We start from the raw sequence: 15,212 nt of genomic DNA, 5'->3' as shown, positions 1-15,212 counted from the left end.
TGAGCTCAGAGTGTTGCTTTTCTTTTTTACTAATAAATCTCCCCTTCCTATCCAAAAAATAATAATAATAATAATAAATTAATTAATTAATTTCCCCTATACTTTTGAGTTTTGAGAACTTCGATTTTTAAAGTTCACATATTCTAAGTATAAATTTCAAAGTTGTCAAAATGATATTTGAAATTCGAAATTGTAAAATTGCTTCGAGATAGAGGAATAAAATATTTTAGTACCAATTAATTATTATCAGTATACGCATTATCCTTAAGTTTATAAATATATCCATATTTATGTATATGTTTATAAACATTATTAAAATCTGTATATTTATAAGCTCAATGTATTAAGTTATTAACCAAATAACATGTTTTATATCCCATTTTTCTTTCTCCTTTTATTTTTTTTTCTTGTATTAGTCGAAATATCGTTATTGTTTAAATACACCCAAAAAAAAAAAAAAAAAAAACCATGGTGCATATATATATACACACACAATTCTGACTCCTCAATTGATTTTAAGAGGAATTAATCAACTTCGGCACATTTAAATACCACAATTTCACACTAGGTTGATTCATTTCAAGATTTGATTACACAAATTAATACGCACTAGATAGGAATATCTCTTTTTGTATTTTTGGATTCATTGGGATTGAGGCTAGATTCTTCACTCAGTTTGCTTTGAGTTTCTGCCTTTGTTCATCTCTGAAATGTCTATGATCAAAAAATTTGAAATATGATAAAAAAATTTGTAAAACAAGGTTCCCAAGTCTTAATAAATCAAGTGTGTCAAGTGCAATCGAGACTTTATCTAAATTACAAATTTCTTCTTCATTTGTGTTGCTTCTTGCACAATTAATCTTGCACTAATGATAACTCAATACAAATTTAATCAAAATTATAAGTCATGGAATTTGCCAACCTAAAAAACTATTTCCCTTCATATCACCAAATTTTACGCAATTCTGTAGTTGATAACAATAATTTCTATTAATGCTTTTCTATTTCTTGAATTTTACTTGTGTGCTGATTTTTGGTGGTCTCTTTACTCAAAAAAAGTATCTGCTATCTATTTTACATGAGAGACACTTCCTTCACCCAAGCTCAATAATCAGAAATTAGTTTTGTTCTTCTAGCTAATGAATGAGCTACAACATGCCCCTTTCTATTAACATGAGTAAACTTATTGTTCAATTTTTTTTTTTTTTTCCATATGTTTAACATGCCCCTTTCTATTAACATGAGTAAACTCATTGTTCTATTTTTTTTTTTTTCATATGTTTAAGCAATATCTTCCTTTGGCCATATGTAAAACAGATTGGTGTCTCACATTTTTCGTGTAACACATGATATATAGTGTTTTTTTTTTTTTTTTTTTTTTTTGAGAGAGAGATGATATATAGTGTTAATTTCAAATATTCAAGAAGTTTTTAATACTTGGTCAATAGTAATCGGTTTTGCACTTATGACTAAAACATTAACCCAGCTGATTCTTCGTTTCTTGGTCCAATCAGGCCTTCTAATATGGTTTGGAAAACTGTATTTTGTTTGGTATTATTATAATCATTGAGCCCCAGAAGTGTATTATTTATAACTACTTTCAAAGTTCACAAGGTCACATCTTTTAAAACTTAATTAACTGATAATAAGTACACGAATCAAACATTCCATATCTCATTCTTCCACATGGGTTTGGGATTTTCAAAGTAGATCACTAAAAATCACTGAAATGGAATAAATAATCACATGGCAACTGAACCTTAAAATATATACATTACAGTTAAAAAAGAGAGATTAGCTTGTTGCCAAAGCCTGCAACAGAAAAATGCTAACTCCCATGGAAATCAAAATCTTATAGTCTTGGTAACAGAAACTTGGAATTGAAGGACATGGTGCGGGGTCCTCCAAATGTCAGTGAGAAATTCTCTCTGCCTTGCTCATATATCCTTTTGTGAGTTTCTGCAAACTCCAATAAAGAATAAACCCACATGCAAGCTTTGTTGTCCAAAGACATGATCTATGGGTAGTCCTGCAGGAAGGATCCTGTTTCGTCTTAGCTTTTGTCAGGACTGAACCATCCCATTGGAATTCACGCTGTGGACTCGACATATGACATATTTTTGGTTGTATTGCTCGAGAATGGGGGCCCCCTATGAAGAGAATGTAGAGTTTTGAAGAACATGGTGTTTCTCGAATATAAGTTCGATATGGTAATAAATTGAAATATTCATAATGAAATAAAATAATTTTATTCATGTTTCTTCTTCCAAGTAATGCCCTTAAAACTACTCCTCTTCAATTTTTTCCTGATAAAAAACAAAAATATATAACAAGCTCTATGCTAAGGAGTAACAAATATTAATTTAGTTATGAGTTGCAATAAACATTTTTAAAAATAAGAATATGCTTGTCAATAATTTCCTTGTACACACAAATTCTTTGCAATTATGTTTAGTTAAATTTTTTTTAATATATATTTGTGCATGATTTCAATTTATATTTTAAAAGATGTATGAAAAGTACCATTTAATAAAATATTAAATACACCTTTACTTGTGCTCTTAAGATATTCATTAATAAAGTCATAATAACAAGCCCAAGCACAACACAACTAAATTTTGTGAAAGTGAATACTAATTAAAATAAAATAATTTCATTCCTACATTTTTAAGTTAGTTTTAATTTAGTTCGAATAGAACCTTAATACAGTTTCTTAGATGTTACATGATAGATTTTTCAAGTAATTATGTATCTACATTGATTAATGCAATACATAAGATGTTATCTTCTCCCAAATTTAATTATATATATAACTTAATTCCTAAAAAAAACTAAATAACTCATTGGCCCATACAACCATATAGTTGAATTAAATTAAAGAACCTAAAATTTAATCTTTAAAGAAATGTACCTAAGTTTTTTCCATTTAGTATTTACACGCCTAAGTTGATTCTCCTCAAATAGATAATCCACCTTTGGAATCAATCTAATTATATTTGAACGATAAACTTTTTGAACATTATTTTTGTGACAAATAGAATTTTCAATAAAATCTTTATAAAATAAATCATATTCTATGCCCATGATTTTGCCTCATCGCCCATATTTCTTAAATGAGAAAGGACAAATGTATAGAACATTTCCACAAAATAGTACTTTTAATTCTCTCAAAATGAAAATATATTCCAAATTTATAATTTTAAATTTTTAGATACTTTTTCTGACATATTGAGTAGTAGCCAAACCCATGAGAATATGTTCACAAGAATGAAAATCAAATGAATTGACAGGACTTGTGCAAGTGGTGGAGCATTAAATGATGTTATAACTCATTTATCAAACCATTTGTGTAAAAAACAATAAATAAATAAAGAATGTGGTAAATAATATTACTTATGAAAATTAAATTACAAAAGCAGTGCTCATAGTTATATGCATGGACTATTGATGCATAAACATAATGTCCAAAATTTGATTGTTGAAATTGAAAATGCAAAGACTAAATTGACAATCAAATTCCAAGTGTTAATAAAAATAAAAATTAAAAAACTCAATTAGGGCTTTGTAAAAAATATAACACAACAAAAAAGTGATAATTTTTTGACATATTAAGTGAGTGTTTGGATTGCACTGAAACACCAATGCGTCTGCATTTGGCGTTTTATCCAGTGGGTCTCATGTACTGTTCACGGGACCAGCAAGTATGGAATTTGGCAAAATCAACTTTAAAACTGAGTCCCACGATACTATTCACACATTTAAAAATTATTTTATTACAGTGTTTTCAGTTTTCAACAATAAGCAGTATTCAAGCAGACCCTAATATCAAGAGCAACAAAGACACTAAATTTTGACATTTTCTCTGAATATGCAGCACACGTGTCCAGTTTCCCCACAATTAACCAACTGCCAAACCACAAATGGTAAATAAGGGCCCATTTGGTACTTGTGTTGAAACACATGTTTTTAGTTTTTAAACAACTTTACACGTATTTTTACACAGTTTTTCACTCACACGTATTTCCAAAAAATATAAACATTACTTAAACAACGTTACCAAATAGCCCATAAAGTTTTGTTTTACACAACCCAAAAAGTGAAAATATATATATATATTTCTGGCTTCATTCGTGAATTTTAAGCCCCAAATTTCCTCATCTTTTTTTTTTTTTTTTTTTTCTAAGAACCAAATTTCCTCTTCTTTAATTGTAGAAATGTTTTAGAAATACAAAATGTCCTTTATTTTCGTTAGTTTGGAAAGATAACTGTGGATCCCAAGAGAGAGTAATAGAGTATATATATGTTCATTACCCTAAAGACTAAAAGTTACACTTGCCGTACAAAGTTCCCTGCTTTAAAATTTTGTACTGACCAAAAGAGAGGCATAGCTTGTGTTTGAAAGACTGATATTTGACTGATTTTTATTTATTTTATATTTTAATAGGAATGGGAGTTTCAATCCTGAACGGTTGAAATCACTAAAATATATTAATTAAATTACGAAATTCTTAGCAGCGGATTTCTTGTTAAAAGATAAATAAATACTAATTTTGGACTAGCAAAGGTTCTATGGTATATCGAGAAAATGCTAACCAAGTTGTAGTGCAGTTCACGTGCAATGGATTGGATTCACAATACTTAATCTCACTCTTACGCTTGGATAATTTATTTTTAAATATGGGTTGTAAGAGACCACCATATGACAGACATAATTTTCCTACTAATATTGCATGTGCTTTTATAAAATGTAAATTATTAAAAAAAAAAAAAAAAAAAAAAAAAACTGATATGCCGTTCATTTGCATGTCCTAATTAAGTGACAACCATTGGACAACACACCTTTTATGTGATAAGCTATAGGAAATTATTATATATAAGGACAACTTATGAATTAAGTTTATTAAAAAATTAAATAACACATCACGGTTCGACCTCTATTAGACATTGGTCTAACCTCAAAAATTTTGAACCTCTCTATTTTTTGGTTCCTTGAGTAATCCAAGTTTCAAAACCATGCCCCAAATGACAAATCAAGCTACAACTGAGGCTTCCCATAATCACTTATATAGCCTAGTTCAATCTAATAAACACTTTGTGTGAGACTCAACATTCGCTTGCACAACATACAATTCAATTCACATAACTTGGGTATAACAATATTTTTTACATCAAGTGATTTACATGTGAAATTTTACTTGCAGTTGCAAAAAATGTTAAAAGGCCTTGTTAATTGCAAATTCTTTTTAAATCATAAGTTGACAAATCAAATTTGATGCAAATTACATGTGGACAGATTGTAATTAACTCAAATATACCAATACTATATATACTAGACACACACGTATATATAATATTGATCATATTATATAAAATTGAAATATATTTTGGAGAGAAATCCATAATTTACATTTTACTTTAAGATTTTTCCCAAACATGCTTTGAATCTACACCTAGTCAAATCTTTATGCATCTTGAATTATTGATACTGAGACCAATTAAGGTTAGGTCCAAAACATTTTTTTTTTCTTCACAAAATCCAAGTATTTTAAGAAGCATAAGAAGCCAGTCATCTAACCTTATAGAAAAATAAAGAGATATGAGACCTGAGATGGTGAGACCAAACCTAGCTAAAGCAAAAAAAACTCTCTCTACAATCTTTCAACCATCCTGAATAAAAGCACTAGCATTAACTATTCTAAAAATTTTAGTATTTGAGACATCAAAAAGTCACTTTATCTATTTTAACATACAATTTTGCAATATATTTTACATTATATCTTCTATTTTAAGATTACATCACATTAAGATAATTTAAAACAAACCTTATCTATATTAAAAAATTAACAAAACAAATATATTTTATTGTGGCCTGTCTGACGAAGAGAGAGGTAGAGAGAAGGAAAGGGAGAGAGGAAATTGGAATGTGACATGGGAGAGAGAAATTGGAATAAAAAATCAACGAAATATGTTTAGCACATTTAAGATTTTATGCCTGTACAATTCCAAATATGATGTTTAGCACATATAAGATTAAAGTTAAAATTTTTTAGCATTTAGAGCATTTGATGTGGAAGGTTCTTTGATGTTTGGTGTGTTAAATGTCAACTTTTTGGCATTTTGCACACTTAATGCTAGTACTGTAAAGGTTCGTTTGGTTAGATGATTTTAGAGTTTAAAAACACATTTTTAAAACCTGAGACGTTATTTCGCAACAACTCTAAATCTATCATGGATCTCACATGGGCAACCCTTTGGGTTCTCAATTTACAAGGTTAAACCTTCGAGTTTCTTACCAATTTTTAGATGTACTTTCAGCCTCTTTGTATAACCAGGTTGGCTCAGGATCAAATCGATTGAACCAATTGGTTTGGCCTTATTTTCAAAATACAAAGGAAAAGTGTGACAGATAAGAGAGATAGAGGATGAATTTTTTTTTCTTAAAAAAATAGAAAACGCAGGATGAATTATGATGATAATTTTAGTAGGAAAATTCGTACCTATCACACTTGAAAATAAAAAGTGGGGGAGAAAAAAGTGAGGAACCCTAGAAAAGCTGTATTGCCGCATAAGGGGAGACACTAGGCGGGGTCCATGTAGAATGTGGGATTCCATCCCATGCATTTTTGTAAATTGCAATGTCATTTCATACTGATTCAAAACATCTAAGTATGAACACTTATTATTCTGTAGATATACTGCATTATTTTCCTTCGCCCTTTTTGTTGATGTGAAGCATTGGCCAATCATAGAACTCGGTAGCGAGCCTTAGCATTTCTAGCTGACAGGGAAGACTTAGGTATGATTCTTTTTTTTATTATTATTATATTTTTGTAAACATCTTATAAGGTATGATTCATTAGTGCAACTATATATTCAATATAACGAATAGCTGCATTGAATATAATTGTTTTTAAAAAATATAATATTATTTGTACTTAGTTAATGAATATAATTATGTGTTTAAATTTGATTGGGAAATTTGATGTATTTTATCTAAAAAACTGTAAGTAACTTTAGGTATTAATAATGAATTGTCTAAGCGTACTAAAAAGTACTGTAGAAATATTTTAATTAAAGAGAATCTTTATATACTTTAGTACACTTGGACTATCAATAATTTAGGTTGTATAAGACAATAGTTCTTAAGTCATTTTAACAGTGCGTTGTTATATCCCTAAATGTTCAAACTCAAGACTTATCTCATACTAGGACCCTAATTACTAAACAATGACTCTAGATAATGGTAATGAATTAACTAGACATACTAAACTGCTATATAGATATTCCAATTGAAGGGAATTCTTGTGGAGCAATATGAGTACCCCTTTTATAAGCCTTCTTTAACTATTTATTATTTTTTTAGCATTTTTTTTTTGGGTTATATACGACTACCATATTAATAAAAGATGTTTTTTACCTGTTATGGTTGTGCAAAGTGGATGTTCCCTTTCCCCTCAAAAAAGAAAAAGTGGAGGTTCCCTATTTTTTTTCCGTTTTAAAAAAGCACATCGTTTGAAGTGAATCTTTATTGCCAAAGGTTTTATAAATTTAAAAAGTAATGCTTCTTCGAATAAAAATTTCAAATGATATAAATCCATGTCCAAATCATATTATATCTTATACTATATTAAAAAAAAATAGTTGTCTTACATTTATGGTTGTACCAAATGGAGTCCTTCAAATCTTCTTTTTTTTTTAAATAATCAAAATTTTTTTGAGAAATTTTTTAAATAATTAACATAGTTTTTCTAAATTATTATTATTTTCTTATTTTAATAATTTACCATGATTTATGTTTTATAATAAAAGTTGGGTTGTACATGCTGTGTTTGCACTATATGACTTATATCTTATGTAAGTATTTTACACAACATGCTTGTATTATGTGGCTCAAGTTATACTACATAAGTTTGCCATGTGACTTTTACAATTACATTAAAATTATTATCATACTTACTTTCAGTGGAATTCTACTATTAAAGGTTTAAAAAAAATTAAAATACTATTCCAATTAAAGTTCAATTATTAAAAAATTCTCAAGAAATTTAAAGGAATTTCACTATTTTTTTGTATATATATATATATATATATACACAATATTTTGATAGAATATTAACCTATAACATTTGCATCATGATGATTGTTTTTTTTTTTTTTTTAATGTAAAATATTATATTTTTAAATAAATGGCACAATTTGGTCCTCCATTTTTTTGTCAGTAACGGCACATCAAGCTTTCCATTATTTAGGGATCAAATATTTTTAAACACGTATTTAAGTGATCAAAATCAATTAAACCAACTTATTCGTACCACAAAAAGAAAAAAAAAATAAAAGAAAAAAGAAATCAAACCAACATCATATTTAAGAGGTATCAATTCAACTCATTAAAGTAATTCAATCAATCTTATTTCAAGTGACTAAAATGAAAAAGGATTTCTTAAATCGATAAAAAGAAAAAATTATATTACTCATAAATTTTAGAGGTAAAATCCATTTTTTAACTTCCATCCTATGATAGATTGATCTTTTTTATGACAATTGATTTTTATCATCAACCTAAGATATTGATAAATTTCTTCTATCCACCAAAAAAGAGACTTTATTATTGGGAAAATGTAATATGCAGTTTAAGCTAAAATCATAAACGAAGTTTATTGTATGCATTATGCAATGGAATGCATTATAGTCTTTGAAGAGAGACTCGGCGGGAATGGAATAATAATGTGGGGAAGGCAAGTAGTCTATAAAAAAGAGAAAGTAGAGTGGGATGTTGGATAGTGACTGACCAAAGAGATAGAGATTAGAGATTGGAGCCCGAACTTCGAGGCAGCGACTGCCCCTACACACAGACAGACCCCCTTTGACGGCGACTTACATTTTTTGACCGCACTGCCCGTGCTGCCCGCCTTGTGTCTCGTTCAGACTGAGACTGATGATAAGCTCGCGTCGTTTTCTGCTGCCCGGTCCTAAATCATAAAAATCCGGGCAGCGGGCAGAGTCCTATGATCTAAAAATATAAGATTAAAGTTTACAACTTTGAAGTTGTAGTAGTTGTTGTTGTCGGTCTTCACAAAGTGTCCCTCTCTCTCTCTCTGGCTCTCCGGACGGCACGCGCGGTCAGGTACGTATGCCAGTAACTAGTGTACTACGGACTTTTTCTTTTTTATTCAAAAAAATTTATAACATTTTGAGGATAAATCTTTATAAGTATTAACTTGTTATTATTAGTAGGGTTTGAGTTATTTTTTATTATTGAATAAAAAATTTGAGTTTCAGTTTTTGTTTACACTAAAATTTGATTAGTATTTTGGTTTGATAATAAAGAATATTTATTAGAAGTAGACGTCATAAATTGAAACTTAAAAAAAAAATTGTTATTAATCATTACGGATGAAAAAAAAAAAGTAATTAAAGTTGTGGATTTAAATTAGAATTAATAACAACTTAACAATTATAATTTATTATAAAAATTATGTAATAAATTTCTTGTAATAAAATATTAAATAAAATAAGGGATGCCATGCCAAATTGCCAATCAAGTTATGTGTTGTCAAAATAAGCTTTGATATTATTTTGTGGTTTCGGCTTTTCTTTTTTGCATTCATGTTTCATTTTCTTCTGGGTACAAATTGCCTGCAATGTTGTCGGGCTCTAATTGGCTATCATCAACCATGCCTATACTGTAGACTGAGACACTAGCTCTTTTGCAACAACAACATTAACCTTTTTATTCTTTGGGTTCCTAAAAAATCCTACTTCCTTTGCATTATTTTTTGTTTGAAAAGGACCATACTTAAGTCGTGATTCATGCGCATTTCGGCCGATTTATTTTAAAAAATTCTAGACTAACTCAGTCTCAATCATCAGTCCTGTAACCAAATTGGTTTGTCCTTGTTCACACTCAAATTTACCAGCACTGATTGATTCTACTCACTTCCTGCCAAAACAAGTTTCTTTTTTGCTTTTACTATAGCTTTTGCAATTTGCATGATTGAATTATATTATATTGGTTTAGTCTATATAGGTCCGACATTTAAGCTTTTTTTTTTTTTTTTTTGAAGGAGACATTTAAGCTTATTAATCTTTAGAAAAAATGAAACTAAGATTATTAACCAATCCATGTAATCCAGAAGGTCAAAATGCTTCCCTGTAGAGGCTTACATAGTCGGTTTGTTTCGGTGAAATATATTTTCTACATTTTTAAGTATTTTGTTATGATGAAATATACAAGTCAACAAAAAAAAAAAAAAAACGTTTTTTGTGGTTAATCGATGTCCAATAGAGTGGAAAACGTTTTGTGCTTTTTTTGGAATGTATAACACTCAATAAACCACTAAAAATTCTTCTAACCTTAACTTTTCTTTCTTTGTCTTCACTCTTTTTACACGGATTGATCGCTGATTGTCATTACCTAACTTTTGATTTTTTTTCCCCATCAAATCAGACCCTTCCAAAATTTGAGATTGTTTACCCATTAGAGACTCCATTTATTTTCTAAAGAGAAAGACTTTAACTATTTGTTGCCTATTTTTGTGAATGAAAGTTAACGTTCATATAATCATTTGGGGATTACATTAAATATTGATGATTTTCCAAGCAAGTCAAAGAGCAGAAAATGTTATTCACAACCAACAGCATGAAAATGAGTATATTTTTCATATAATATTTTTTTGAAAACATCACAACATAAGGAGAATTAAATCATAATTAGATTGTGCCAAAAGCCTCATAATTTAATTAGTTGACACTTTCGACTGTTTTCAATATGAAGACATATATGATTCAAATCCTTCAATTAACTTCCATAATAATTATCAAATTTAAAAAAAAAAAACAAAATACCATAATTAGATCATGAATAATGGGGCAAATTATCTTGTAGCTTAAGTGATAAGATTTTACTCTTCATAATCAATAATATAATCAAGATAGTGATAGACAAACGGTTCAGAAAATTTAAGACATGTAGACCCATCCTCTATCAACAGTTCCCTATATCTATATCTATTCTGTGTCATTTACAATCATGTTAAAGTAAATTCTTCTCACGTTCTTATTTAGCTATTTTATACTTAAATGGGTTAAAGTGAAGCTTCCATTTAAACCACAAGTTCAAACTTCATAAAAAGCACCTTCTTCACACAATCATGTATTTTAAAATGCTGTTGATGTGGCAAACTGCATAATTGGTCAAAATATTCTTAAGCAGTGATTTTACACTCGCAAACTGATAAGGGTTACATCAAGTTGATTTACGATTTGTCTTATGTTTCTTTAATTTGGTAAAACAGTGTTACATGCCAGACCGAAGCAAGCGCATCTTTCGTTTGTCCATGTCCAAGGTCTTCTTTGTACCTTTCATGTAATTTCATTGAAGATTTCGCACTAAGTTTGTCCTTATTTAACCAATGAACTTGTCAAATCAATAGTTATTCTCTCAAATTCCTAGCCCTTTTCAGAGGATACACTGTGCACAAATTTTTTTTTTTTTTTGAAAGTGGAATGAATTAATAAAAATTAAGTCATACCAACTACCAAGTATGAGTTAGGTCACACCCAAACACAGGATATAATAACAGTACTGTGCATCAAATTTTTTTTTTTGATAGGAACTGTGCATCAAATCGGTGCTCTAATAATTAAGTTATTAGATCGTATAGTTTTATATTATATAGTATATATTTCAATGTAACCTAGGTGGGTTGGCCAAGTAGTTGGGTACTTGGTCTCAAAGTGCTTGTACCAGGTTCGACTGAGTGTGCTCTCCAGTTCGAGTTCGGGTACCTGCATTTTGAAAAAACTCTTTGGGCCAGCGATTTACCCCTCTAGGGTTCACTCGTCACAAACAGTGATTAATCTCTAGTTGAAAGTTTTGAAGATCCACTATGAGAAAAAGGAGGAAGAAGTATATACTTCAATGTTTATTGAATCTAGTGTTAGCCTACTAGGTATACAATGAAGTAAATGCATGCATGAAATGAATTCAGTGGTCACCAGCAACACCAAATCCCGAGGCTTATCAAATCTCACTTCTATAATGTTGACTATGTTCGATTATATTTCTGGTTGAATTATAATTTAGGCCTATCTTTTACCCCCTTCACTACCCTACAGGATATTTTTATCATACATTAGTGTACTCAGTTTATTCATAAGTGTAGTTTTTGTTGTTTCTAATACGTTTCAAAGATATAGTGGCAAAGTTCTTTCTTCTTTAACTTTTGCTTTTAAAATATATATATATATATATATATATATATTAAGTAGGGATGAGGAATTTGAACCATAGAGGTCTTAGCTAAAAAAAACCAATAAATGTGATTTGTTTTCCTCCTAAACACGTTTTTATTCAGGTGTTAATAAACTCAATAATGTTTAGCACACACGAAGGCTATCATTTATGTATCTTTGGGCCTTTGTTCTCTAGTAGTATGCGTGGGAAGGCAACATTCAAGGCATAAGTTTCGGGCAGTGGCTTTTTAGTTGGTGTAGGGACATAATCTTTACACGTATTTCGACGTGATTAGCCTCTCCTTAACTCGTAATGATGATTTCCCTGAACAGCATCTTCAGGAAGGAAACACAAACATCCCCCACAACAAAGATTATTCTTTTAGAAAACTTGATTACTATTATCATTACATATTCCCTGCTCTACTCCCCACTTGCACCTATATTAAAATATATGTATGTATAGTTATAGCTTTTATGTAAATGATCATCAAAATATTTGTAGAAACGATGCCACAAGACTTCTAATATAATATTAATTTGCATCATTAATTGTATTTGATTAAAGGAGTACGTAAATGGAAATATACTTTTTATATATATAAAAACTCTAGAGATTTTTTAGAAACCGAGTTTTAGCATTGTTTTGTGCAATAGAGGAGCATCATAATTGTGGTTTTGGCATGGCATGAACCAGATGAAGACTTGTGAAAGAAAAGGTGCTTGTAATTTACAAATCCGTCACTATTACTAGGCTTCTCAAGGCCAACATGAAGAATATGAAAGAAAAGTTGCACATATATAGGTCTTAGCTATAGCCACCAATTCGTTGATCTTTCTTCTGACTGTCATTGAATCATTAGGGTAATAATGGGGTCTTGTCAAATTAGATTTTCATAAGAGAAATGCATGATTAAAAAGAGGAGACTGGGAAATGGACAAAAGAGACCACTTCCCCCCAAAATCACCAACAACCAAATTCCAAAATCCAAAAAACCACTTGTGTATTAAAATAGTCTAAAGTAGTTGCTTTATTTCACATTGCATGTTTCTTCTATATATTAAAGCTTCCCCACCTCCAAGCCTCTATTCTTTTACACCCACCAAAAAACTGGCCAAACAGCAAAGCCAATCACACTGAACTTGCAAAGGCAAGTCATGTAATTCAACCTCTCTCTCTCTCTCTCTCTCTCTCTCTCTCTCTCTCTCATACATAGATGACACATGCACACTAATACACAACAAAAACTACTTTCTTTAGCTTTTCCACTACCTCAAAAAGACTAACCCTTGTTTGCTTTTCTTGTTTTTGGATTGTTGTAGATCTACAAGAAGAAAATATGATCCAGGAACTGTTGGGAGGTGCAGGCCTTATAGCAGGAGAGAGGAAAATCTCTACTAATGGAGTAGTATTACAAACCAGTACTCCACCTTCTTCTCCATCTCCTGCACCATCTCCTTCTTCCTCAACTACAACAGCTACTACAGCTACAACAACATCAAATTCTGATAACCAAAACTTGAGGTGTCCAAGATGCGATTCTTCCAACACAAAGTTCTGTTACTACAACAACTACAACCTCACTCAGCCTCGCCACTTCTGCAAGACTTGTCGCCGTTATTGGACCAAAGGTGGTGCCCTCCGAAATGTTCCAATTGGAGGTGGTTGCAGAAAGAACAAGAATGGTACAATCTCAACCTCAGTTTCCAAGTCAAGCTGTAGCAAGATCAAGACCTTAACATCTGAGTTTGGAAGGTCAGGCCTCGGAACTGGCTTCGATCATGACCTTTCATCAAGCCCAATTCTGTGGGGTTCGCCACAGAATTCTCATCTCTTGGCTTTACTAAGAGCTACTCAAAACCCTAACCCTAACCATAGCCCTAGTCCCTTGTCTAATTCTGTTCATGTGAAGGAAGAAGGAAATATGGTTGGATCCCACTTGATGACTGAGCCAGTGGTTTCAACTGGTACATTAAATGCTCGAACCCTGGGCTTGGACCCTCTTGGCCATGGCCAGGTCCCTTCTCTTGGTCTATGCAGCTCTTTCTGGAGAAACAATCAACATCAAGCTCAACAACAAAATGGGTTTGTAAGTAATGGTGAAGTTCAAAACAGTAATTCTGGGATTCAGGAACTATATCAGAGGCTCAGATCATCAAGTAATTACTATGGTCATGATCACTCACCAGTGGTTCTAAGCAACTTGGCTTCTTCATCTTCCGCTTCCTCATCTATTTTGGAGTCAGCTTCTGTTGCTGGAGGTGAATTGGGATACTGGAATCCAACATTTTCTTGGTCTGATCTTCCAACAACTAATGGTGCATATCCTTAGAAATCTTTTCTTTCCTTTTTTTCCTTCTTTATTAGGATTGTCGGCGCCTTGTGGTGTCTGTTTGGGTTGTGGTATATGAAAGTGGCTGTAGCATCAGTACTTTTTTTTTTTTTTTTTTAATCTATCTGTATGTGTGTTTTTAGGTGTGTTTACTTATGAGGGTGTACCAAGGACCAAGAAGTGATAAAAATGGAAAATATTAGGTTTTTTGAAATGTTTCTTGATGTTGCAAATTCATGTCAAAGGGTTTTTCTAGCAATTCAATTTTTGATGATTTCAACGAAGATACTTAAATTCGGTGTTCAAATCTTCCTCCACTGACAATGTATTAAAAAAAAAAAAAGTATAAGGTATTAGTATCTCTTATTTCTTATGAGACCCAAGAAAAAATATAATGGAAAGAATAAGCTAGAATTGGAGGAACGAATATCGTATTGATAGGCTCAAAAACTTTAGGGTTTAGTTTTTGATTAATTAAGATGCGGTGGTGGTGTTATGGCTGTCATATGAAGATTCGTTCAGTATTTTGTTACGAGAAAGTGATGAATGAAGTGCTAAAGCAGCCTTTGGAAAGAGTTTCCTTAAACAGCAATTTGATTCCCAGTGTTGGTAATAAGGATTCCTTGTGCAGCCTTATGGTAAAGA

General features: G+C 30.8%; 1 protein-coding gene across 2 annotated transcripts; it reads left to right on the top strand.

The window, feature by feature from the left end:
- The first annotated feature begins 13,288 nt into the window (after positions 1 to 13,288).
- LOC115993805 (dof zinc finger protein DOF5.3-like) lies at positions 13,289 to 14,781 on the top strand. 2 transcript variants are annotated; one of them, XM_031117779.1, is made up of 2 exons: positions 13,289 to 13,385; positions 13,558 to 14,781. In XM_031117779.1, the coding sequence occupies exon 2, from the start codon at positions 13,575 to 13,577 to the stop codon at positions 14,565 to 14,567; it is 993 nt and encodes a 330-aa protein (XP_030973639.1). In that variant the 5' UTR covers positions 13,289 to 13,385; positions 13,558 to 13,574; the 3' UTR covers positions 14,568 to 14,781. The 2 variants fall into 2 exon arrangements, with proteins under 2 accessions (XP_030973639.1, XP_030973640.1); XM_031117780.1 differs by having other exon boundaries at positions 13,303 to 13,394.
- Positions 14,782 to 15,212: the final 431 nt, after the last annotated feature.

The sequence above is a fragment of the Quercus lobata genome, chromosome 6, assembly GCF_001633185.2.
Source record: "Quercus lobata isolate SW786 chromosome 6, ValleyOak3.0 Primary Assembly, whole genome shotgun sequence".
Lineage (NCBI taxonomy): Eukaryota > Viridiplantae > Streptophyta > Magnoliopsida > Fagales > Fagaceae > Quercus > Quercus lobata.
This window is presented reverse-complemented; position numbering and strand designations above follow the sequence as displayed.

What these genes read in the sequence shown, in the direction of transcription:
- LOC115993805 (XM_031117779.1), top strand. Translation starts at nt 13,575, where the DNA reads ATGATCCAGGAACTGTTGGGAGGTGCAGGCCTTATAGCAGGAGAGAGG.